This window comes from Leptonychotes weddellii, chromosome 3 (assembly GCF_054177405.1).
Source record: "Leptonychotes weddellii isolate Sample4059 chromosome 3, ASM5417740v2, whole genome shotgun sequence".
Taxonomy (NCBI): Eukaryota; Metazoa; Chordata; class Mammalia; order Carnivora; family Phocidae; genus Leptonychotes; species Leptonychotes weddellii.
The window spans coordinates 54,636,417-54,654,263 of NC_138371.1; the positions used below are offsets into that span (position 1 = coordinate 54,636,417).

The window sequence follows — 17,847 nt, forward strand, 5'->3', positions numbered from 1 at the left end:
CCTTGTTAGCCTGTACCACTTACCTTGAAAGGAGAGATTGAAAACTGGCAGTATTTTAAAACCCGAAGGGCTATTTAGCCTGGGTTTCCACATTCCTGACAATTCAACAAGGTCATGCACCATTTTTACTCAATACACCCTGTGATACACTAGATAACGTTGACCAGGATTACAAAGACAAGCAACCAGGTCCCAGGAGCAGGAAGTCAGGCCACAGCCCTCCTGCCGTGTTCCTGGCTCACTTCTACCCTGCACAGCACACACCTACCTGACCATGTCCTGAGGTCTACCTGGGCGGGGGGAGGTGGGGATGATGGACACGGACACTATGCCATCCTAGACAGTAACGGATTCTGGAGCTGCATATACTCCCATGTGGGCAATGCTCACTCAACGTCTAACATGAGCTTTGTTAAGAATTTAACAATATATAAAGCTGTGGTTCTCTGCAGCTCAAATATAGCATAAGGAACTAGAGATGGTTAAAGGGTTTTGATGTGTTGCCATTTTCTCTTCCTTCTTCCAAGCCCCATGTTTCCCCTCCTTCTCCTTCAAGGGGATACTGTAGTTGCTCTCTGCCTATGAACTGCCCCTAAGTCCAGTTGTAGACCACCCTGCCCACGGGGCAACTTCACCTGTGACCTAACCCCCAAAGAAGAGCTCCTGCTGTCCACTAGACTTTCAAGACAAGATAGCTACAAAAGCTCTGTGGGGGAGGGAATTCTACTCCTACTCTACTTTAAGGGGCCCACCACAGTAAAGGCTGATGTCTACTGGATGTGCCAGGCACGATGCTAAGTGCTTCATCCCCACCACACTTCTTCTCCACAACCCTGTGGGGTAGGTACTGTTAGCAACTCCACCTTCCCGAGGACGACAAGTCACTCGCCCAAGGTCAAATCACCACAGAATGTGAAGAAGCTAGGATTCAAGCCCCACATTCGTCTCTCTCCAGAATGGAGTTCTTACCCCCACAAGGCAAACTTCCACATGGGTACTGAGGAACTTAGGGCTAATGTGTACAGTTATTGATGAGAAATGAGAAGCAACCAGGAAAAACCTCCCACAGCCTCCCACCAGGACAAGGACCCAGCTAGCCACACCTCTGACCCCTTACTCCGTGGGGAGATGAGCTACCTGTGCTCCAGCGAGGAGGCGAACCCCTCCACTGGTACCCCCCTCTCGCCCACCCACACACATCACACCAGCATCTCTCTCCTCTCCTGCATTCACTTCTCCTTCTCTACTGAAGCATCCTCACCAGCAGCCCAGCTCATTATAACTTGCTTCCATCATAAAAAAAAAAAAAAAAAAGGGGGCGCCTGGGTGGCTCAGTCGTTAAGCGTCTGCCTTCGGCTCAGGTCATGATCCCAGGGTCCTGGGATCGAGCCCCGCATCGGGCTCCCTGCTCCGTGGGAAGCCTGCTTCTCCCTCTTACACTCCCCTTGCTTGTGTTCCCTCTCGCGCTGTCTCTCTCTCTCTGTCAAATAAATAAATAAAATCTTTAAAAAAAAAAAAATTATAAAGTTCCCTCTTGACCCCATTTTCTCCTCTAGCTCTTGCTCTGCTCCCCTCTTCAGCAAAACTCAGACTTCCTATTTTTTGTGTCCAATTCCTCTTCTCTTCTCACCAATCCATCCAACCAGGCATTGCTCCCAGCCCTCCACGAGTGCTCTGCTCTGGCTGCTCATGGTCCCCACATTGCTATTCCAGTCATCAGCTCTCAGGTCACTGATACAACTCATGGATCACTGCCTTCATCACGTGGCTTCCAGGTTAGCACACCTAGTTCTCCCGCGTACTGGCCATGCCCTTCATCTCCCTAACCTCCGCATGGGAGTGCCCTACAGCTTACCCTCAGTCTCTACCCCTGTTCCCTCCGCGACCTCATTCGGCATTCAGTCCCCTCTAGGAAATACAACCTAGAGGTCCAGGACTCCACTATTTGTATCTCCTGCCCAGACCTCCCCCATTGAACTTCAGACTCTCATTCAACTGCCTCCTCAGCACCTCCACTGGGATGTCCAGACATCTCAAGCCTAACGTGTCTAAAAATCAAACTTTCACTCTCCCCCAAAATCCCTTCGTCTTAGGCTCTGTCCTAAACCATCATAGGACAACTTCATCCTTCCAGTTGCTCAGGCCCAAAACCCCAAAGATGTTCTTTTTTACTCTCACTCTCCTCATCCTGTCGACTCTACTTTCCAAATATACCCAGAATCCAACCACTTCTTTCTTCACCGCTACCACCTTGGTCCAAACTACCATCATCTCTTATCTATCATTACAGGGGCCTTCTAGTTAATAGCACTACATCTACCCTTGCCCTCACCCTTATCTATGCTCAATCTAGCAGCTAGAGAAAACCATTTAAAATCTAAGGTAGAACATGTCATACTCTTCTCAGAACCCTGCAAGGCTTCCCATCGCAGTCAGGAGTAAAAGCCAAAGTCTTTCAATGACCTATAAGGCTCCACACAATTTGCCTCCAAGGAGGCCATACGCTTCCCTGCTCTTCTAAATTTGCTAGGCATGCTCCTGCCCCAGGGCCTTTGCACTGGGTGTTCCTGCGGCCAAAAACACTCTTTCCCCCCAGTACTGACATGGCTTGCAGCTTTGCCTTTTCAGTGAATTCTTCCCTGGCTGACCTACTGCCGACCACTCCGCAGTCTCTTTCTCCACTTTCTTTTCCTCTGTATCACTCACTACCATCTAACATCATACACCTCTTTATTTTGTGTCTCCCCCAAAAGAACTAAACAGGGACTTTATTTAGCTTGCTGCCATATCTCTAGCACCAGAAGAGTGCCTAATACATAGTAAACGCTCAGTGAGAATCTGCTGAACTTACAACTTTTATAGGAACCCCCCCAAAAAAAGGTGATTATGATCTCTCTAGAGGTCCAGAGCACATTCCCCTCCAAATTTTTACTTGTTCCTCATGTTCAAGTAAGGATAAAAATCCCTACTTTAAGTTGAAATATAAAATACACATTTATGTATAAATGTGCACACAGAAATAAATGAGCTTACAAAAGATCAATTTCTTACCCTAGGACCGTGAAAAAGCTCCTCAGATGGCTTCTGGCTGGTGGTGCTGCTGAACTTGGGGGATCCTCATCTTGCAGGCCTCACCTCCGGGGATCATCCTGAGCGGGGGCCCCAGGATGTCCCTCCACATGCCCACACCCTCACTTAATCTTGGTAGCAGCCCCGAACCCTTTCTAAATATAAGATTTGGAAAATACTTTTCTTTCAAAACTGGCTGATCGCATATGGTACCTGATACGGCTTTAGCATGTCCTGAGCATTGAAACACTTCTCCAGCTGCCCCTGAAGCCCTCCCTTGAGCTTCGGACCATCTAATTCAGTACACGTCTTCTCCAGGTCCTCTATCCTTGGGCCTCTAGAAGACCCAACAGTGTCCAAACCCATCTTTTCTTGCACTCGTGGGTTCACGTGAGACTTCTTCCTCACCCAGATCTTAAAGCCAGCTCTCAACTTTTTCTGAGTATTATTCTAAGTTGGCAAGTCTCACAAGCAGCCAGGAGGCCTCAGGCGCAAGTGCCATTTTCCTAGAACGATGTCTCCGCATAGCCACCTGATCATCCGAGCCTCTTCAAGCTTTTCCTTGCTTGAAAACTCTTAGGTTTATCTGTGTCACAGCAAAGCGGAATTCCTTAAGCCCTAGTCAATTGGTTTTCAACACCCTGCATCTCCAATCTCACCAAAGCCTTGCAGAATTCTAAACACTTCCATTTCACTTCACAATACCCTTGTTCTCAAGAGACAGTCCTACACTGCCAGTTGGAGGGGGGTCAGGCCATCATCTGACAGATGGGTCTGTGGGAAAAGGGCCCAGGAAGGACCGCTTACTCTCCTTAGCAAATAGGAGAAACAGGACTTCAAATGCCTACTGCTGTCAGGTGGTCCAGTCACACCAGGAACAACCGTCCCACACCCTGGCTGTGGTTCACCTTGATGAGGATCCTCTTGCTAACTTTAGATTATACGGCTTTATCAGGACCACGGAAGACCGTGACCACCTGACCAACGGCAGTATATCCTGAAGAGAAGGGTACGAATTCTGCAAAGACAAGAGGTTATTTGGCTCAGGAGACCTACAGTCCAGTGACTCTGAAATGTTTATCATTTGTCCACTTCCTCCCACACCCACACTTAGCCTCAGTACAAATCAACAGCCTTGATAAAATGAAGAAACTACAGTGACATTGATACCACCAAACAAAGCAAACACAGCCCCGGGGAAAGAGGCATACTCTGCGCTCCATTTATTCTTCATATCACTAACCAATGTGCCCCGTTCACATTATTCCAAAGTTTATTTTTATTTCTATACTTCCAGGCTTAGAAAGCATATTTCATTAAAAGGCTTTCTTATACTGTATCTGAAGTGGCTCCGGATTGTGTGACATGCAAAATATATGTAGCCAGTTAGCAAATAAACATGCAGGCGGACAGTCATGGCTCCATGTCACTTGCTTTTGCCTCCTGCACTCGCTTCAGTGACACTTCCCCCTAATTCAGAACAGCCCCCTTTGCCAGTTCATTGGTTTTAGAGTCTTCAAAGTTTTCTAAAGTCTTTCTGCCAATTTGGGAATTGGTGAAGGGATAGCAGTATCCAACATTGGAATCCAGCACCTGTGTGGAAGGGGCGAGGAGTGGGGTCCGAGAGGGGGAGGGGGAGAGAGACAGAGAGAGGGAGGGAAGGCGGCAGATGTGGGGAGAGTCTGAGGCTACACTGTGGCCTATGAAAGAAGTGGTTCTACCAGCCCACCAACTCTGGAATAAACGGATTTGGAACTGTCTTGCCTTGTTTACCTAAACAGAAAAGCCAGACAGCAGCAGATGAGATGATGATCATTCCACCCTGTTATTAGGCTAACAGGGGACCCACACTGGTGAAGAGCCAATCTACCTGTCCCAGTTCAGGGCTAATTAACAATTAGCCTCTTGATTTAGTTCCAAGGGATCACTGTTTCCAATTCCAAGTGCCAGTTTAACAAACAAAAATCTGCTAGAACACACTACTTCCACACTTTGTCCGTGCATCTTCAACCTTAGGCAGCTTCATCGTGAACAATCAGACCCAGCTTTGCACAAACAGACCCAGCTTTCCTATTGCACATTAATGCCAAACAAAGGACCAGGAAAATAATACATCATCAACCCTGCCCTGGGTAGAGTGCAAATTACCCAGTCTGCCAGGGATAAGGGTAGGGGGATACTTCCAAAGTCACAGAGGTCTGAGAAGATCTGGAAACCAGGAAGTTGGTATTCCTCATTAACTCCGCCCTGTTACTTCATAATCCACCCTCCACGGGTACCCTCTGCACAAAGTCACTGCCCACCCAGCCCCTCACCATCCTGGTATCTGCCCACTGATCTCCACATACTGAAACCAGACTGGTATTCATCTACTGCTTGGCAGCTACCAAAGGGCTACAAGGCATGATTCCTCTGAGATGTACTTTCCAAACATGGTCACTACAGAATGGAAGGAAGGATGTACACTTAACCATGATCATAATCAAACCCAACAAGAGAAACCACATGCTGCACAGTCCAGGAAGCATGGAAGATGTAGACTGAGAACCAACTTGCCCAATGACGCACCATGGTCACTTCACCTCTTACAGCCCTAGTTTGCACATTTATTTAACAAACACAAAGGGTAAGAAATGGTGGGGGCTGGCCCTGGCGCCCATTACTGCTGGGCTGAGTCTTCATCACCCCCCAAGAAGCCGGCAGAATTCTGGTTCTGGCACAAGGTTCAACAGCATCACCATTCCATAGCCCTCAGTGGAGGAGGTCAGCAGCTTCCCCACCACTCCCCCTAGGGTCACACACATTCAAGCTTCCCTTACAAGCCCTGAATAAATAAGCTTTAGCCATCAATTCCCAAGGACTCTCTCACGTGCTTGCTTTCATTTGATCCCCACACGTCCTTGTCGAGGGCTTTCAGGATCTTGCTCTACAGCCATCCTCTCTATCTAGTCTCATTATAACAACCAACAAATCCTGAGCACCCACTGCAGGGCAGGTCAGCCTGTATTTCTGGGGTTAAGCTCTCAAGTCTGCCTTTAAGGCAAAAATCAAGTGTATTTTAAAATCACTCATGAAAATTCCTTAGCTGGGATGGGAGTCCTTGAAAACTCAAAAACCAAGAATTCACATCTTGGGTGTCTATTTGCATTACGCCGTTTCCCTCGGGGCAGCAGAGTCCAAGGGCTACTTTGAGCAGGGAATGGCAAAGGGTTAAATCAAGGGATTTCTTTTTCGCTCTACCCTGAGCTGAAAGAGTTGATTTCACAAGTTAAATTGAGTGTATGATGATAGGACTCAATTGTATTTGCAAGGCATATGCTAGGTGCTAGCAGGCAAAGAAATGAATCTAAAACCCCTGCCCTCACATAACCTATCATCAGTTGGGAAAGACTGGTTCATCCTCTGAAAATCATAGATAACAGTTAAACACAAAACCATCAGAACTGTCAGACATGTGATACTAAGTGCTACAGACATTCAAAGGAAGAAGAAATTGCTATAGTGTAGGGTGGGCTCAAAAGGCTTTCATGGAGAAATTTAAACTGGCTCTTGAGATATTGATTACATTCTTTCCTAAGATGGGCTGACCAAGAACCAATCAGTGTTCCACACAAAACAGACACGGTCATCTAAGCATACAACGGTATTTTCTATTATGTCTCCACTATCCCTCTTGAAAGTGCCAAATAATTCACTGGCCAACTCTGTCCACGGTACTATGTTGAGCCAAGGTCCCAGGGCAACCACATGCCACAGTTTGAGTTCTACTTGGTTACCAAAGCTTAAACTAAATCTTAATATTACTGTTATGCTAAAATAGAGTACTATACAACTAAGAACAACATGGTAACTGCTTCTTTACAATCACGGAGACTCTTACGTGAGCATTTAACCTGACTTTCCTGAAAAATTATTCATACCATGCGTACTCTGATCCGTTTTTGCAAACCCTAAGTCATTACTTGGATGGTCTCACACCAGCCTGTGTTAAAATTAAACTTGTCGGGCCACCTGGGTGGCTCAGTTGGTTAAGCGACTGCCTTCGGCTCAGGTCATGATCCTGGAGTCCCGAGATCGAGTCCGGCATCGGGCTCCCTGCTCAGCAGGGGGTCTGCTTCTCCCTCTGACCCTCTTCCCTCTCGTGCTCTCTGTCTCTCATTCTCTCTCTCAAATAAATAAATAAAATCTTTAAAAAGAAAAAAAATTAAATTAAATTAAATTAAACTTGTCTAGGGCGCCTGGGTGGCTCAGTTGGTTGAGCGACTGCCTTCAGCTCAGGTCATGATCCCAGGGGCCTGGGATCGAGCCCGGCACTGGGCTCCCTGCTCTGCGGGGAGCCTGCTTCTCCCTCTCCCACTCCCCCTGCTTGTGTTCCCTCTCTCGCTGTGTCTCTGTCAAATAAATAAATAAAATCTTTAAAAAAAAAAAAATTAAACTTATCTATTTCTCTTTCTTGCAGAGTCCTATGACCTCCTCTATGTCTCCCTGCCCATTTTGGCACTGTCTCCACTCTCAGGACTCAAGGTGACTGAGCACAGGCCCTAGATGTGGGCCCTGAGCCACACGGCACTGTGAATGAATGCGAGGGAGCCAGGGCCTAGGTACACATCCTGACACAGCTCTCATCTCTGGCTAGCTCCACTCACCCCTCACTGGGCTTTTTCAGAAGAGGAGGGAGTAAGAGGCAAAGAAAGAAGGACCCAAAATCTGATCCAAGGCCAGCTGGAATAGGGATCAATTGGAAGAGTCCAGGCACAGATATTTAAATAGCTAGCCCTGATTCACATGGGAAGCAGCTTAATAAATCAACACAACAGAGTACATTTCCAAAATTCAGATGCCAGTTTCTCCAGGTCTGAAGGACATTTCTGACTTTTCCTTTAGGGGATGGCATGAGCATAAGTCAGAAACACCAAATTCAAATCCCGATTTGAACTTTAGTTTCTTTGTCTTTAAAGGGAGCCAGTCAGGCTAGATGACTTTTATAACTAGATGACTAATGATTTTAAAGGTAGGAGAACCACAAGTCTGAGAAAAATCAAAAGCAAACATCAGAGTCAGAATGGAAGGGACAATGGCTGTGGCGGGGGGGATGCCTGGGTGGCTCAGTCCGTTAAGCGTCCGACTCTTGATTTCCGCTCAAGTCATCATCTGAGGGTTGTGGATCTAGCCCCCACGTCAGGCTCTGTGCTCAGTGTGGAGTCAGCTTGTCGCTCTCTCTCTGCTCCTTCCCCCAAGTGTGCATGTCCTCTCTCTTGAATAAATATTAAAAAAAAAAGAAGAAGAAGAAGGGACAATGGGCCTGGAGAGCCTCTGGAAGATGATGATCAGATAGTTCCCCCAAAAAGATAACAGACTGAGGAAAACCCAGAATTGCTCTATAAGAATATCTTATAAATTTCTTCCTTCTAGGTTCTGCCTTATAGTCAAACACAGATCCATCTCTTCCCAGGACAGCTAAGAGTGATGCTTCATAGAATGGACATACCCACAGATGTCATCCCACATGGTCTACCTGGAAGGGGTGGTAACTCAATCTTAACTACCTAAGGGAAATGAAAGATCCCAAGGAGTGCCCACCCTGACCTCAGTAATTCAGACAAGTATCTCAACATCATTTGGAGTCTCAAACTTCCTTAACGCACAGCCTAAAAACCTGAGTGAAGTTTTACAGTCTCTAGCTGTTTTATAGTCCCCAAAGTTTTACGAACACTCAACACGTTCTAAAGGCTCTCAGATACATTATTGTTATAAAATCGTAACTAGAGTTCAAGATGGCATTAAATATTTAAATAGCACTGTAGAAAATTTAACCCACAAAAATCTATGGCAGTTTCTCTAATAGTGCATTCATCTGATAGTCCCACACATCTTCACTTCTCTGCCTCAATAAGGTCCCTGTTCAGCCTATTTACTTCATCAGTCTAATTAAGACCAATTAAAGTTAGATTCCTTGGAACATGGGTTTCATAAATGTGACTAAGACTTTAGATTATCAATTACCCCACCTACAATAAACTTCGGCCTTGCTCTTTGGCAATCAGACTCAGAATGGTTAACACCTACCCAGTAGCTGGCACACAGGAGGAATTAAATTAGTGCTTCTCAATGCATCACCACTAACAGCCACTGCTTAGTCAGCAAATCCCCACGCCAGGCAGGAATTAAGCATTGTGCATGTGGTCTCTTACTCCTCACAACAACCTTATTAAATATCTCCATTTTACAGATAAAGAAACTAAGGCTTAAAATAAATTAACAGCTGCTACATGGCCCAGAAGGAATCTGAGCTCAGGTGTCTCTCTCTCTCTCTCGCTCTCTCTCTCATCAGTTTCCCGCTGAACTTTTCCACAGAGTGCAGAGTTTAGGACACTGGACCGGAAGTTGTGGGGTCTCAACTCACTGGCTGTTATTTACACCCACATCCGTTACAGACAAAGGTGACAACTGATGTGATTACGGCCTGTGTGCATTGGTTCTCCTGGGAGGGCCAAAGCTGCTCCTGAAGCTGGAACACTTTACCAAAAGAAGGGGACGGGACAGGATTTAACATAAACCACAGCCCCCGACAGTGTGGTTACTGCCACACTCTTAAGCTCTAGGGAAAGATACACTCCTGGGTCTGATCAGCCACTCCCCTCTGTCAGCCTCCTAAGCAGAGCATTTCTAGAAGGCAGCAGACTCCAATGACGGGCTTATTCTCACCCACAGGATCACCTGCAGCGGCAATAACAGCAGTAACAAGTTTTAGCAAGCATGCTGCCTAGTGACAGAGATTCCTGGCTAGCGTCACATTTTGCAAGTCTCCATCCCAAAGATATTTTCTTGGCCCAGTACATCCCCTTCACAATGTTGGCTTGAACAACTATTCCAAGGAAGCCATCACCTTCAGCAGGCGTCAGGTGCAAGAGAATACCAGGCTGAATGTCTTCCCTCTGCTAGTCCACAACCACTGCGGCTCCAACCAGTTCAAATTCTCCATGTGGGTGGATGCACATTTACACACCCCTAAGTATTCAGAGACACCAAACGTCATGCATTAACTGAGGTAACAGTAACCACCTTTCATTTCAGATTTACAGCTTAACAATTATTTCTCCAAAGAGAAGGCAGAGCATAAGCAGCTAGCCAGTCCCGCAGACCACCAGCCCTCAGCCTCCCCACCCCCAACGAATTTCTTTGCTTCACTAGCAGGTGTTACCAGAAAAATCTGACATTAAGATTCACCAATTCCAAAGTTGTTAATTGCAGAAATCAAGAGGTTTCCTTCAACTCTAAATCCCATTCGACCCTCATAAACACAAAGTCCTCTCTTTACGTGGCTGCACTTTGCTTTCTCCGGTCTGTTGGTCCTGGAAGGACCTCGGTTCAACTAAAAGCCTTAGGGGAGGAGGGAACTTCTGTGAGTTTATTTTTCAGTAGCACAGATCAAGACGAAGGCCCACAGCGATTAAGATGGGCTAAACTCCCAAACCCTCTCTAGCCTAAAGAGTTTGATCATGTGGGAACCAAAGACTAAGAAAGAAAAAGAGAAGCTAAGCAGTGCCAGTCCCCACTTTCTCCCGGGAGGAACACCGCTATACTATTGGGGCGGGGGGGTGGGCAGTGATCTTCCAAACTCTGTTTGCAAAGCCCCAGCCCAGATCGGATATTTTGCTTTAACCCCTCGGCTTGGGCCTGCCCAATGCAAAGGCCCAAAGGGTCTTTGGGTACCGCCGGGCGGGGGGACCGAGCACACCACTCATAGGGTCTTGTTTTCTCAGCTGATCTAGTCATGCGAACAGGTGCTTGGTCAATTCCATCTTTAAAAAGGGGGGGAGGGGTATGTAAGAGTAGCTCCCACAGGAGCGCCCGCCGTGCGGGGAAAGCCACGCAGGACAGAATGAAAAGTGGCTTTCCAACTTCTGCGGGGCTCCCGAGTCTGCGGGGAAGCCGGGTGTTGCGTGAGGCTGGGAAAGGCCTGGATCTCCCGGAACAACGCTCGCAGCAAGCCCACAGCAGCGACACGGCGGCCCTACCCCCCGGGTCACCACCCCCCCGCCCCAAACACACACGTGAAGCTCAGCAAAGCGTGCCACCTGCTGGGTTCCCAGCAAACATGCCCGAAGGGAAGGATCGCCGGAAAACACTTTGTTTAAAAAGAAAAAAAAAAAAAAGTAAACTCTCCCGGGGCCGAGAACAGCCCCGCCTGGCACGGGGGCCGCTGTCCGCGGGGCTCGGCCCCCGGGTCCTCCGGTTTCTAGGGCTGAATGGGGGGAGGCGCCGCGACCGGCTGCGCGGCTGGCCGCGCTCCCCCGGGGGCCGGCGGAGTCCCGGGCGCGGCAGCGGCACGGGCAGGGCCGGCGGGCGGGAACGTGGCGCGCCCTCGCCCCTGCTCGCGCGCGGGCCGGCGCCCTGGAGGGGGTGGGAAGTCGGGGAACTTACAGCCGCCTGTCCTCGGGCTCCAGCTGCCGGTGCATGGCCAGCGAGAAGCCGAAGAGGCTCCCGGGGTCCCCCGTTTTCCGGATCACATTGTCCTCGCGGGTGTCCAAATTGAAGGCGGCGCCGAGCCGGGGCAGGAGCCCCGCCGACAGGTAAAGCAGCCACAGCTGCCCCGCGGCCGCCATGGGCAGACGCACCGGGAGGGGGAGCGGGAGCCGCGGCGGCCGCCCTGCGCTCCGGGCCGGGTTCGAGGCTGCCGCGCTGCTGCTGCTGCCGCCGCCGCCGCCGCCACCTTCGTCTCCTCTGGCCACCGCGCCGGCCCCACCCCCGGGACGAGTCGCGCTAGCCGCCCGGCCGCTCCCCCTCGCGGGCAGCTCCCGACCGCTGAATGAGCCCGTTGTTCTCTGGAGACTCGCAGGCGTTTTATCAAGTGACGAGGACGCCGGCCCCGCCCCTCCCCACCCCTCCCTACCCCTCCCTACCCCTCCCCACCCCTCAGGCCCCTCCTCGCGCGCCCGCCGCCCGGCCCCGCTGCCTGCACCTTCCCGGCCGGCCTGGCTGCGCGGCGTCCCGGCGCTGCCCCTCCGCGGCCAGCCGCTCGCCTGTCCCGCCGCAGCCTACCTGGTCGCGAAGCAGGCGTGGGAGACCGGGGTGCTCGGGGGAGGCGAACTCCCGGCCCAGCAGCCCCATGGGGGTCCTCCGGGAAAGAAGCATTGGAATTGTGGTTGCCATTCGGCGCAGAGCCGCGTTTACTACCTGTTCGCAAGGAGAAGTACTGGGGATGCGCCGGCCCCGATCTCCTTAAGCAGCGGATTCTCACCCACCGAAGCCCACGTGCAAATGCTCACTTCATTCATTCAGTCCACAAGTGCTTCTGGAGCGCTTAACGCTTGCCACATACTTGGGGAAGGGAGCTGCATGGATTTTCAGACCTCAAAGAACTAACCGTCAAAAATTATAATAGCCCAAACTCTAATAGTGCTGTACAATTTATATAGCTCATTTGATAGCTCATTTAGCCCTCCTAACAATCCGCAGATTAGAAAACTGAAGCTCAGCCTTGATCCTGAGCACCCAGGGATCTGCCCCGATGAAAAGGAGAGCTTTGGGGAGAAGTCACACCGGTGTCAGCAATTTAAAACTTGGTTTCTAGGTGCTCTGAAGCGGAGAAGCAGCTCCTCAACAGTGAAGGATGGGTGTGTAAGGTGGTACCTACGAGCTCAGGAGCCCTTCTTTCCTGCCCCCAAATTCCCAGGACTAGATCCTCGCCAAGAGGCAGCTGGGAGCTCTGGGTGGGTGGCCTAAAGGCTCCTGCCTCCAGAGCATGGGGTGGGGCCTCCAGTGTGGTGTTGACCTCCAGGGCAACTTTATTGGCAGGGGGTCTTAAGCAGGGGAGAGAGAATTCAGGGTTCCTGTGAAATTGGGGTGACAAAAAGTTTTACTTTTTTATTTTCACTAACCTCTGACATTTAGCCTTTCCTTCCATTATGAATGGAGGCAACACACCACAGTGGCAGTAGGATAAGTACCTATGACTTAGTCTCCAGTAAAACCCATAGATTTGTTTGTTTTTTACATCACAGTATAGTTGTTGCAATATCTTCAGTTATAGTAGTTGTTAGGTAGACCCTCCACTAGACCTTGTTATGCAATAGGCCAATTAAAAAGTGTATATATTGCTACAACACAATTTTTTTAAACATTTTGTTAACTGTATTTCAAAATAATTGGTTTCCTTTGCAATCCCATGTACTTTATGCTTTTAAAAACCTTGTTCTGAAAGGGGATTCATGGTCTTCGGCAGCCTGACAAAAGGGGGTCCCATGGCATTAAAAAAGTTTAAGAAGTGCTAACTTGAAGGCTCCTGGAATGCCTCGGGGAGCCTGCCTTGGAATCTGATATCCCTGCATTAGAAACAGAAGCAGAGTACAGTCCCAGGGAAGACCTGGAGTTCCGTGTGTGCACGTGGGGATAGGGATGGGGGTGCCCTTCACCTAAAGGTGTATTTGTACCAAGGGAGCAGCCCACACCGCACAAAAATGCTGCCTGAACGTCATCAAGGGTCCTCGGGTGGTAACAGCTTCCAGAGCAAGTCCCTCAGCATAGGAGGGGCAGGTCCCACTTGTCGTCTACCAATCCATAACTCCAGTCAAGTATAGGCAGAAGTGGGGTGCAGTGAGTTCAAATTCAGTAGACAATGTGGGAGATCACACTGTTTCCACAAATGTGTAATAACCTTGATAAGATTGTGAGACTGTTGGAAACTAATCGAGGAAGCTAAGAAACATCTGTATTATGATTTTTCATGCAAGATAGCTTTTTTTCTTCATGTTGAACACATAACTATTCCCGAGAAACAGGCCCGAGCTATTAGAGTTAGAGCACAGTGAGCCTCACTGCAGGCCGGGACCCAGTGGGAGCCACTGACGTGGGTGTAGGGTTGCTGAAATACTGCTTTATAAAAGCTCTGCCCTGAGCTCCCCAGGTTCAACTGCCCCCACCCTGGCCACTTTCCTAGGACTCACCAGCCTCCCCACAATACAGCAACTAAAGGTTTAAACCCGTAAGCCTTTGTGCTGCAAGGTTGGGTATGTCCGTGTCATAGCACCTGTTAATGATACAGAATATGAATATCACTCCTTGCATCCAAGGGTAATTCTGTGCACCATTCACTGCTTCTTTCCCAAGATATGTTTATGAGATGACATTTGAATAGCCAGTTACCTATTTGATCCCAAATATTGATTGTGCTCCAATTGACATTTTAAATAATGTGAAATTTAAAACAGCAACTAACTATAGAGTGCTACTGAATTGATTGGGAAAAGGAAGGGATAAAGAAAAATAAGGGTGAGAGACTTGTACTGGAGTGTCCCAAGTGCCCATCACCGATGGAAACGTTCAACCACACTCCCACCTTTCACCTATCTCCTGCCTAGGATGCCAAACATACTTGAAGTTGAATCAAACTCAGACTTTTAACAATAATCTCTTTGAAGACTGTCAGCTTTTCCTGATTAACTGTAACAGTCAAGTTTTGCGAATCAGTTGTCATTTCCATGGTAAATAGGGTTAGGCTAATATAAGAGAGCAGTGTCTTATGAAAGGGAGATGGAGAGGTCCTTCAGTATCTGCTGAGGATATTGTCAGTGTCTGGGGCTGAAGAAATGAAAGAAGCAAGAAACCTAAAAATTGGTGAAGATCTGGGGAGGGAAGTACATAGTTTTAATGAAAAAAAAAATGAATCTGGGACAAGAAGATACTTGTCTGGAACAAAACAGAGAAAGTTAGCTTGATGATAAAGGTGTGCTGACTATATGGGGCGTGGCGGGTGTGTGTGTGTGTGTGTACACACATTGCAAGAAGGGCTCTACAAATCCAGTTATGAAAAAATCATGTCATGTTCCAAAAAAGGCTGATTAGAAAACAAACAGGAATACCTAAGAATATGATTATAAAATCACAGAAAATACTTCTACAAACTGAAAAATTTAAATCAAAAAGGCGGTGGAAGCTTTGAATAGATATTTGCTCAGATGAGAGCTTTTGAATTATATTTTACCAATACACTTTTCAAAAGAAAATTATTTGTCCTATATCCCACCTTTGGTAGGGGAGCTTTCAAATAATTTTAAACTGTTGGTCACCTGCAGAGAAGTCAAAGAAACTCATGTCATGCCTGAAATATTTTCCATTTCCTGGGACCTACTGTAATCATTTTGCTATCAAGCTCACTGCTGTGCTGACTTCATCATCACCAATAGCAGAGGATATCGTATTTGCTGCTTTTTAGGCAACATGGGAACTAGCTATGGAAAACTTCTCTTTATTCTCTTTTTGTGGTTGCATTATACTGATGGTTTTACATATTCTCTAGAGCACATGATCTGTGGAACCCAAAACACTTGCTTTATATTCTGCTTCTGTTCCAGCCTGGCCAGATGACCTTAAATCATTTAATCTCTCTCTGCCTGCATTTCCCCAGCTATGAAGTAGGGATAAGGATAGCATCTACTCCCAAAGAATTTACTTGCCTTAAGGATTAGTAAAGTTAACAGGATCTGAAGCACTTGAAATGTTGTATTAAAATCAGAATTTCCACTTGTGTACAGCCTTTCAGAATCTGACTTTCACAAGTTAGGCACTGACCCATGATAAACATACAGTTTTGTGAACTAGACATATGTAGTAAACTTTTCCAGTAGGGATTGTACTATTCAATGCCAGATTTTAAGTTTCAGAAAAAGAAAAAGAGTTTTTCATTTTACTCTTTTGTCTCTTTATACAAGTGGTCAGGGGTTTGCCTTCCTCACTGAACCTTACTGTTTTTTGTTTGACATTTCATTTGCTCTAAGTCACAGCACATTTTATAGGGGCAAACCTGCCTTTGGCTGGAATCAGGAGAATCCAAATTGCTAGCCATACCTTATTTAAGACACAGATCTATTTTTTCCGGCTTTATTGAAAGGTAACTGACATATAGCATTGTGTAAGTTTAAGGCATACAATATAATGATTATATATATATATATATATATAATAAAACTATATATATAGAGTGAAATAATCATCACAATAAGTTTAGTTAACCCCTGTCACTTCACGGTTCAATTTTTTCCTTGTGATGAGAACTTTTGAGATTTACTCTCTTAGCAACTTTTAAATATAAAATACAGTATCGTTAACTATAGTTAGCATGCTGTGCATTAAATCCCCAGAACTTATTTATGTTATTAACTGGAAGTTTGTACCTTTGGACAACCCCCCTCCCCAACCTCTACTTGTGGTAACCACCAATCTGTTCTGTTTCTATGAGTTTGGGATTTGGGGGATTTTTCAGATTTTACATATAAGCGAGATGTTACAATATTTGTCTTTCTCAGTCTGACTTATTTCACTTAGCATGACGTCCTCAAATTTCATCCATGTTGTCACAAATGGCAGGATTTCCTTCTTTTTATGGCTGAGTAATATTCTGCTGTATATATGTATATAAATACTCACACCATGTTTTCATTATCAATTAATCCATCAGTGGACATTAAGGTTGTTCACCCAGATCTATTTTAAAGGGCACCTGGGTGGCTCAATTGGTTAAGCATCTGCCTTCGATTCAGGTCATGATCCCAGGGTCCTGGGATCGAGCCCCACGTTGGGCTCCCTGCACAGTGGGGAGTCTGCTTCTCCCTCTCCCTCTGCCTACTGCTCTTCCTGCTTTCTCTCTGTCAAATAAATAAATAAAATCTTTTTTAAAAATAAAGTAAATTTCATTTGAGTATTTCTAATTCATTTATAATGAACTCATTAAAATGTTGCAGAGTATTTCACATTGTCATTTTAGGTGGGATTCTTTTTTTAAAGTTTGTTTTGAGGGAATTTTTCTAAGCCAAGAAGCTACATTTTGCTAGCCACAATAAACTAAGCCTTAAGTGAATCATGTTAAATTTAAAACTTAGTTCCCAAGGCTGAGATGAAACCACTGCTTGGAAAATTTGGTTTTCCATCCCACCTTCATCAGAAACAAACATGAAGTTATGTGTATCTCATGCCACACACAATGTAGTCTTTTTTAAAATTCAATTGTAATTGACATACAGTGTTGTATTAGTTTCAGGTGTACAATATAATGATTCAACAATTCTATACATCACTCCTTGCTCATCACCATAATTGTACTCTGAATCCCCTTCACCTATTTCACCCATCCCTCCACTAGCCTCCCCTCTGGTAACCACCAGTTTGTTCTCTATATTTAAGTGTCTGTTTTTTGGTTTGTCTCTTTCTTTGTTCCTTTGTTTTCTTTCTTAAATTCCACATATGATGAAATCATATGGTGGTTGTCTTTCTCTGACTTATTTCACTTAGGATTGTACCCTCTAGATCCATCCATGTTGTTGCAAATGGCAAGATTTCATTCTTTTTTTATAGCTCAGTAATATTCCATTGCAGGTATACACCACATCTTCTCTATCCATTCATCTATTGATGGACACGTGGGTTGCTTCCATATCTTAACTACTGTAAATAGTGCTGCAATAAACATAGGAGCGCATATATCTTTTTGAATGAGTAACTTCATTTTCTTTGGGTAAATACCCAGTAGTGGAATTACATATGGTAATTCTATTTTTAATTTTTTGAGGAACCTTCATACTGCTTTCCACTGTGGCTGCACCAGTTTGCCTTCCCACCAACAGTGCATGAGGGTTCCTTTTTCTCCACATCCTCTCCTACACTTGGTGTTTCTTATGTTTTTGATATTAGCCATTCTGACAGGTGTGAGGTGATATCTCCTTGTGGTTTTGATTTGCATTTCCCTGATGATGAGTGATGTTGAGCATCTTTTCATGTGTCTGT

General features: G+C 46.5%; 1 protein-coding gene across 4 annotated transcripts in view; it reads right to left on the reverse strand.

The window, feature by feature from the left end:
* Positions 1-11,880, reverse strand: part of ITGA6 (integrin subunit alpha 6) — a 74,207-nt gene extending 62,327 nt beyond the window's left edge. For 3 of the 4 annotated variants that reach the window (XM_081814160.1, XM_081814158.1, XM_081814159.1), the window contains exon 1: positions 11,494-11,879. In XM_081814160.1, coding sequence (XP_081670286.1) covers positions 11,494-11,675 — 182 coding nt within the window. In that variant the 5' untranslated portion in view covers positions 11,676-11,879. Of the gene's footprint in view, positions 1-11,493 lie in introns of all 4 variants that reach the window. The other variant, XM_081814161.1, reaches the window with a different exon arrangement.
* Positions 11,881-17,847: the final 5,967 nt, after the last annotated feature.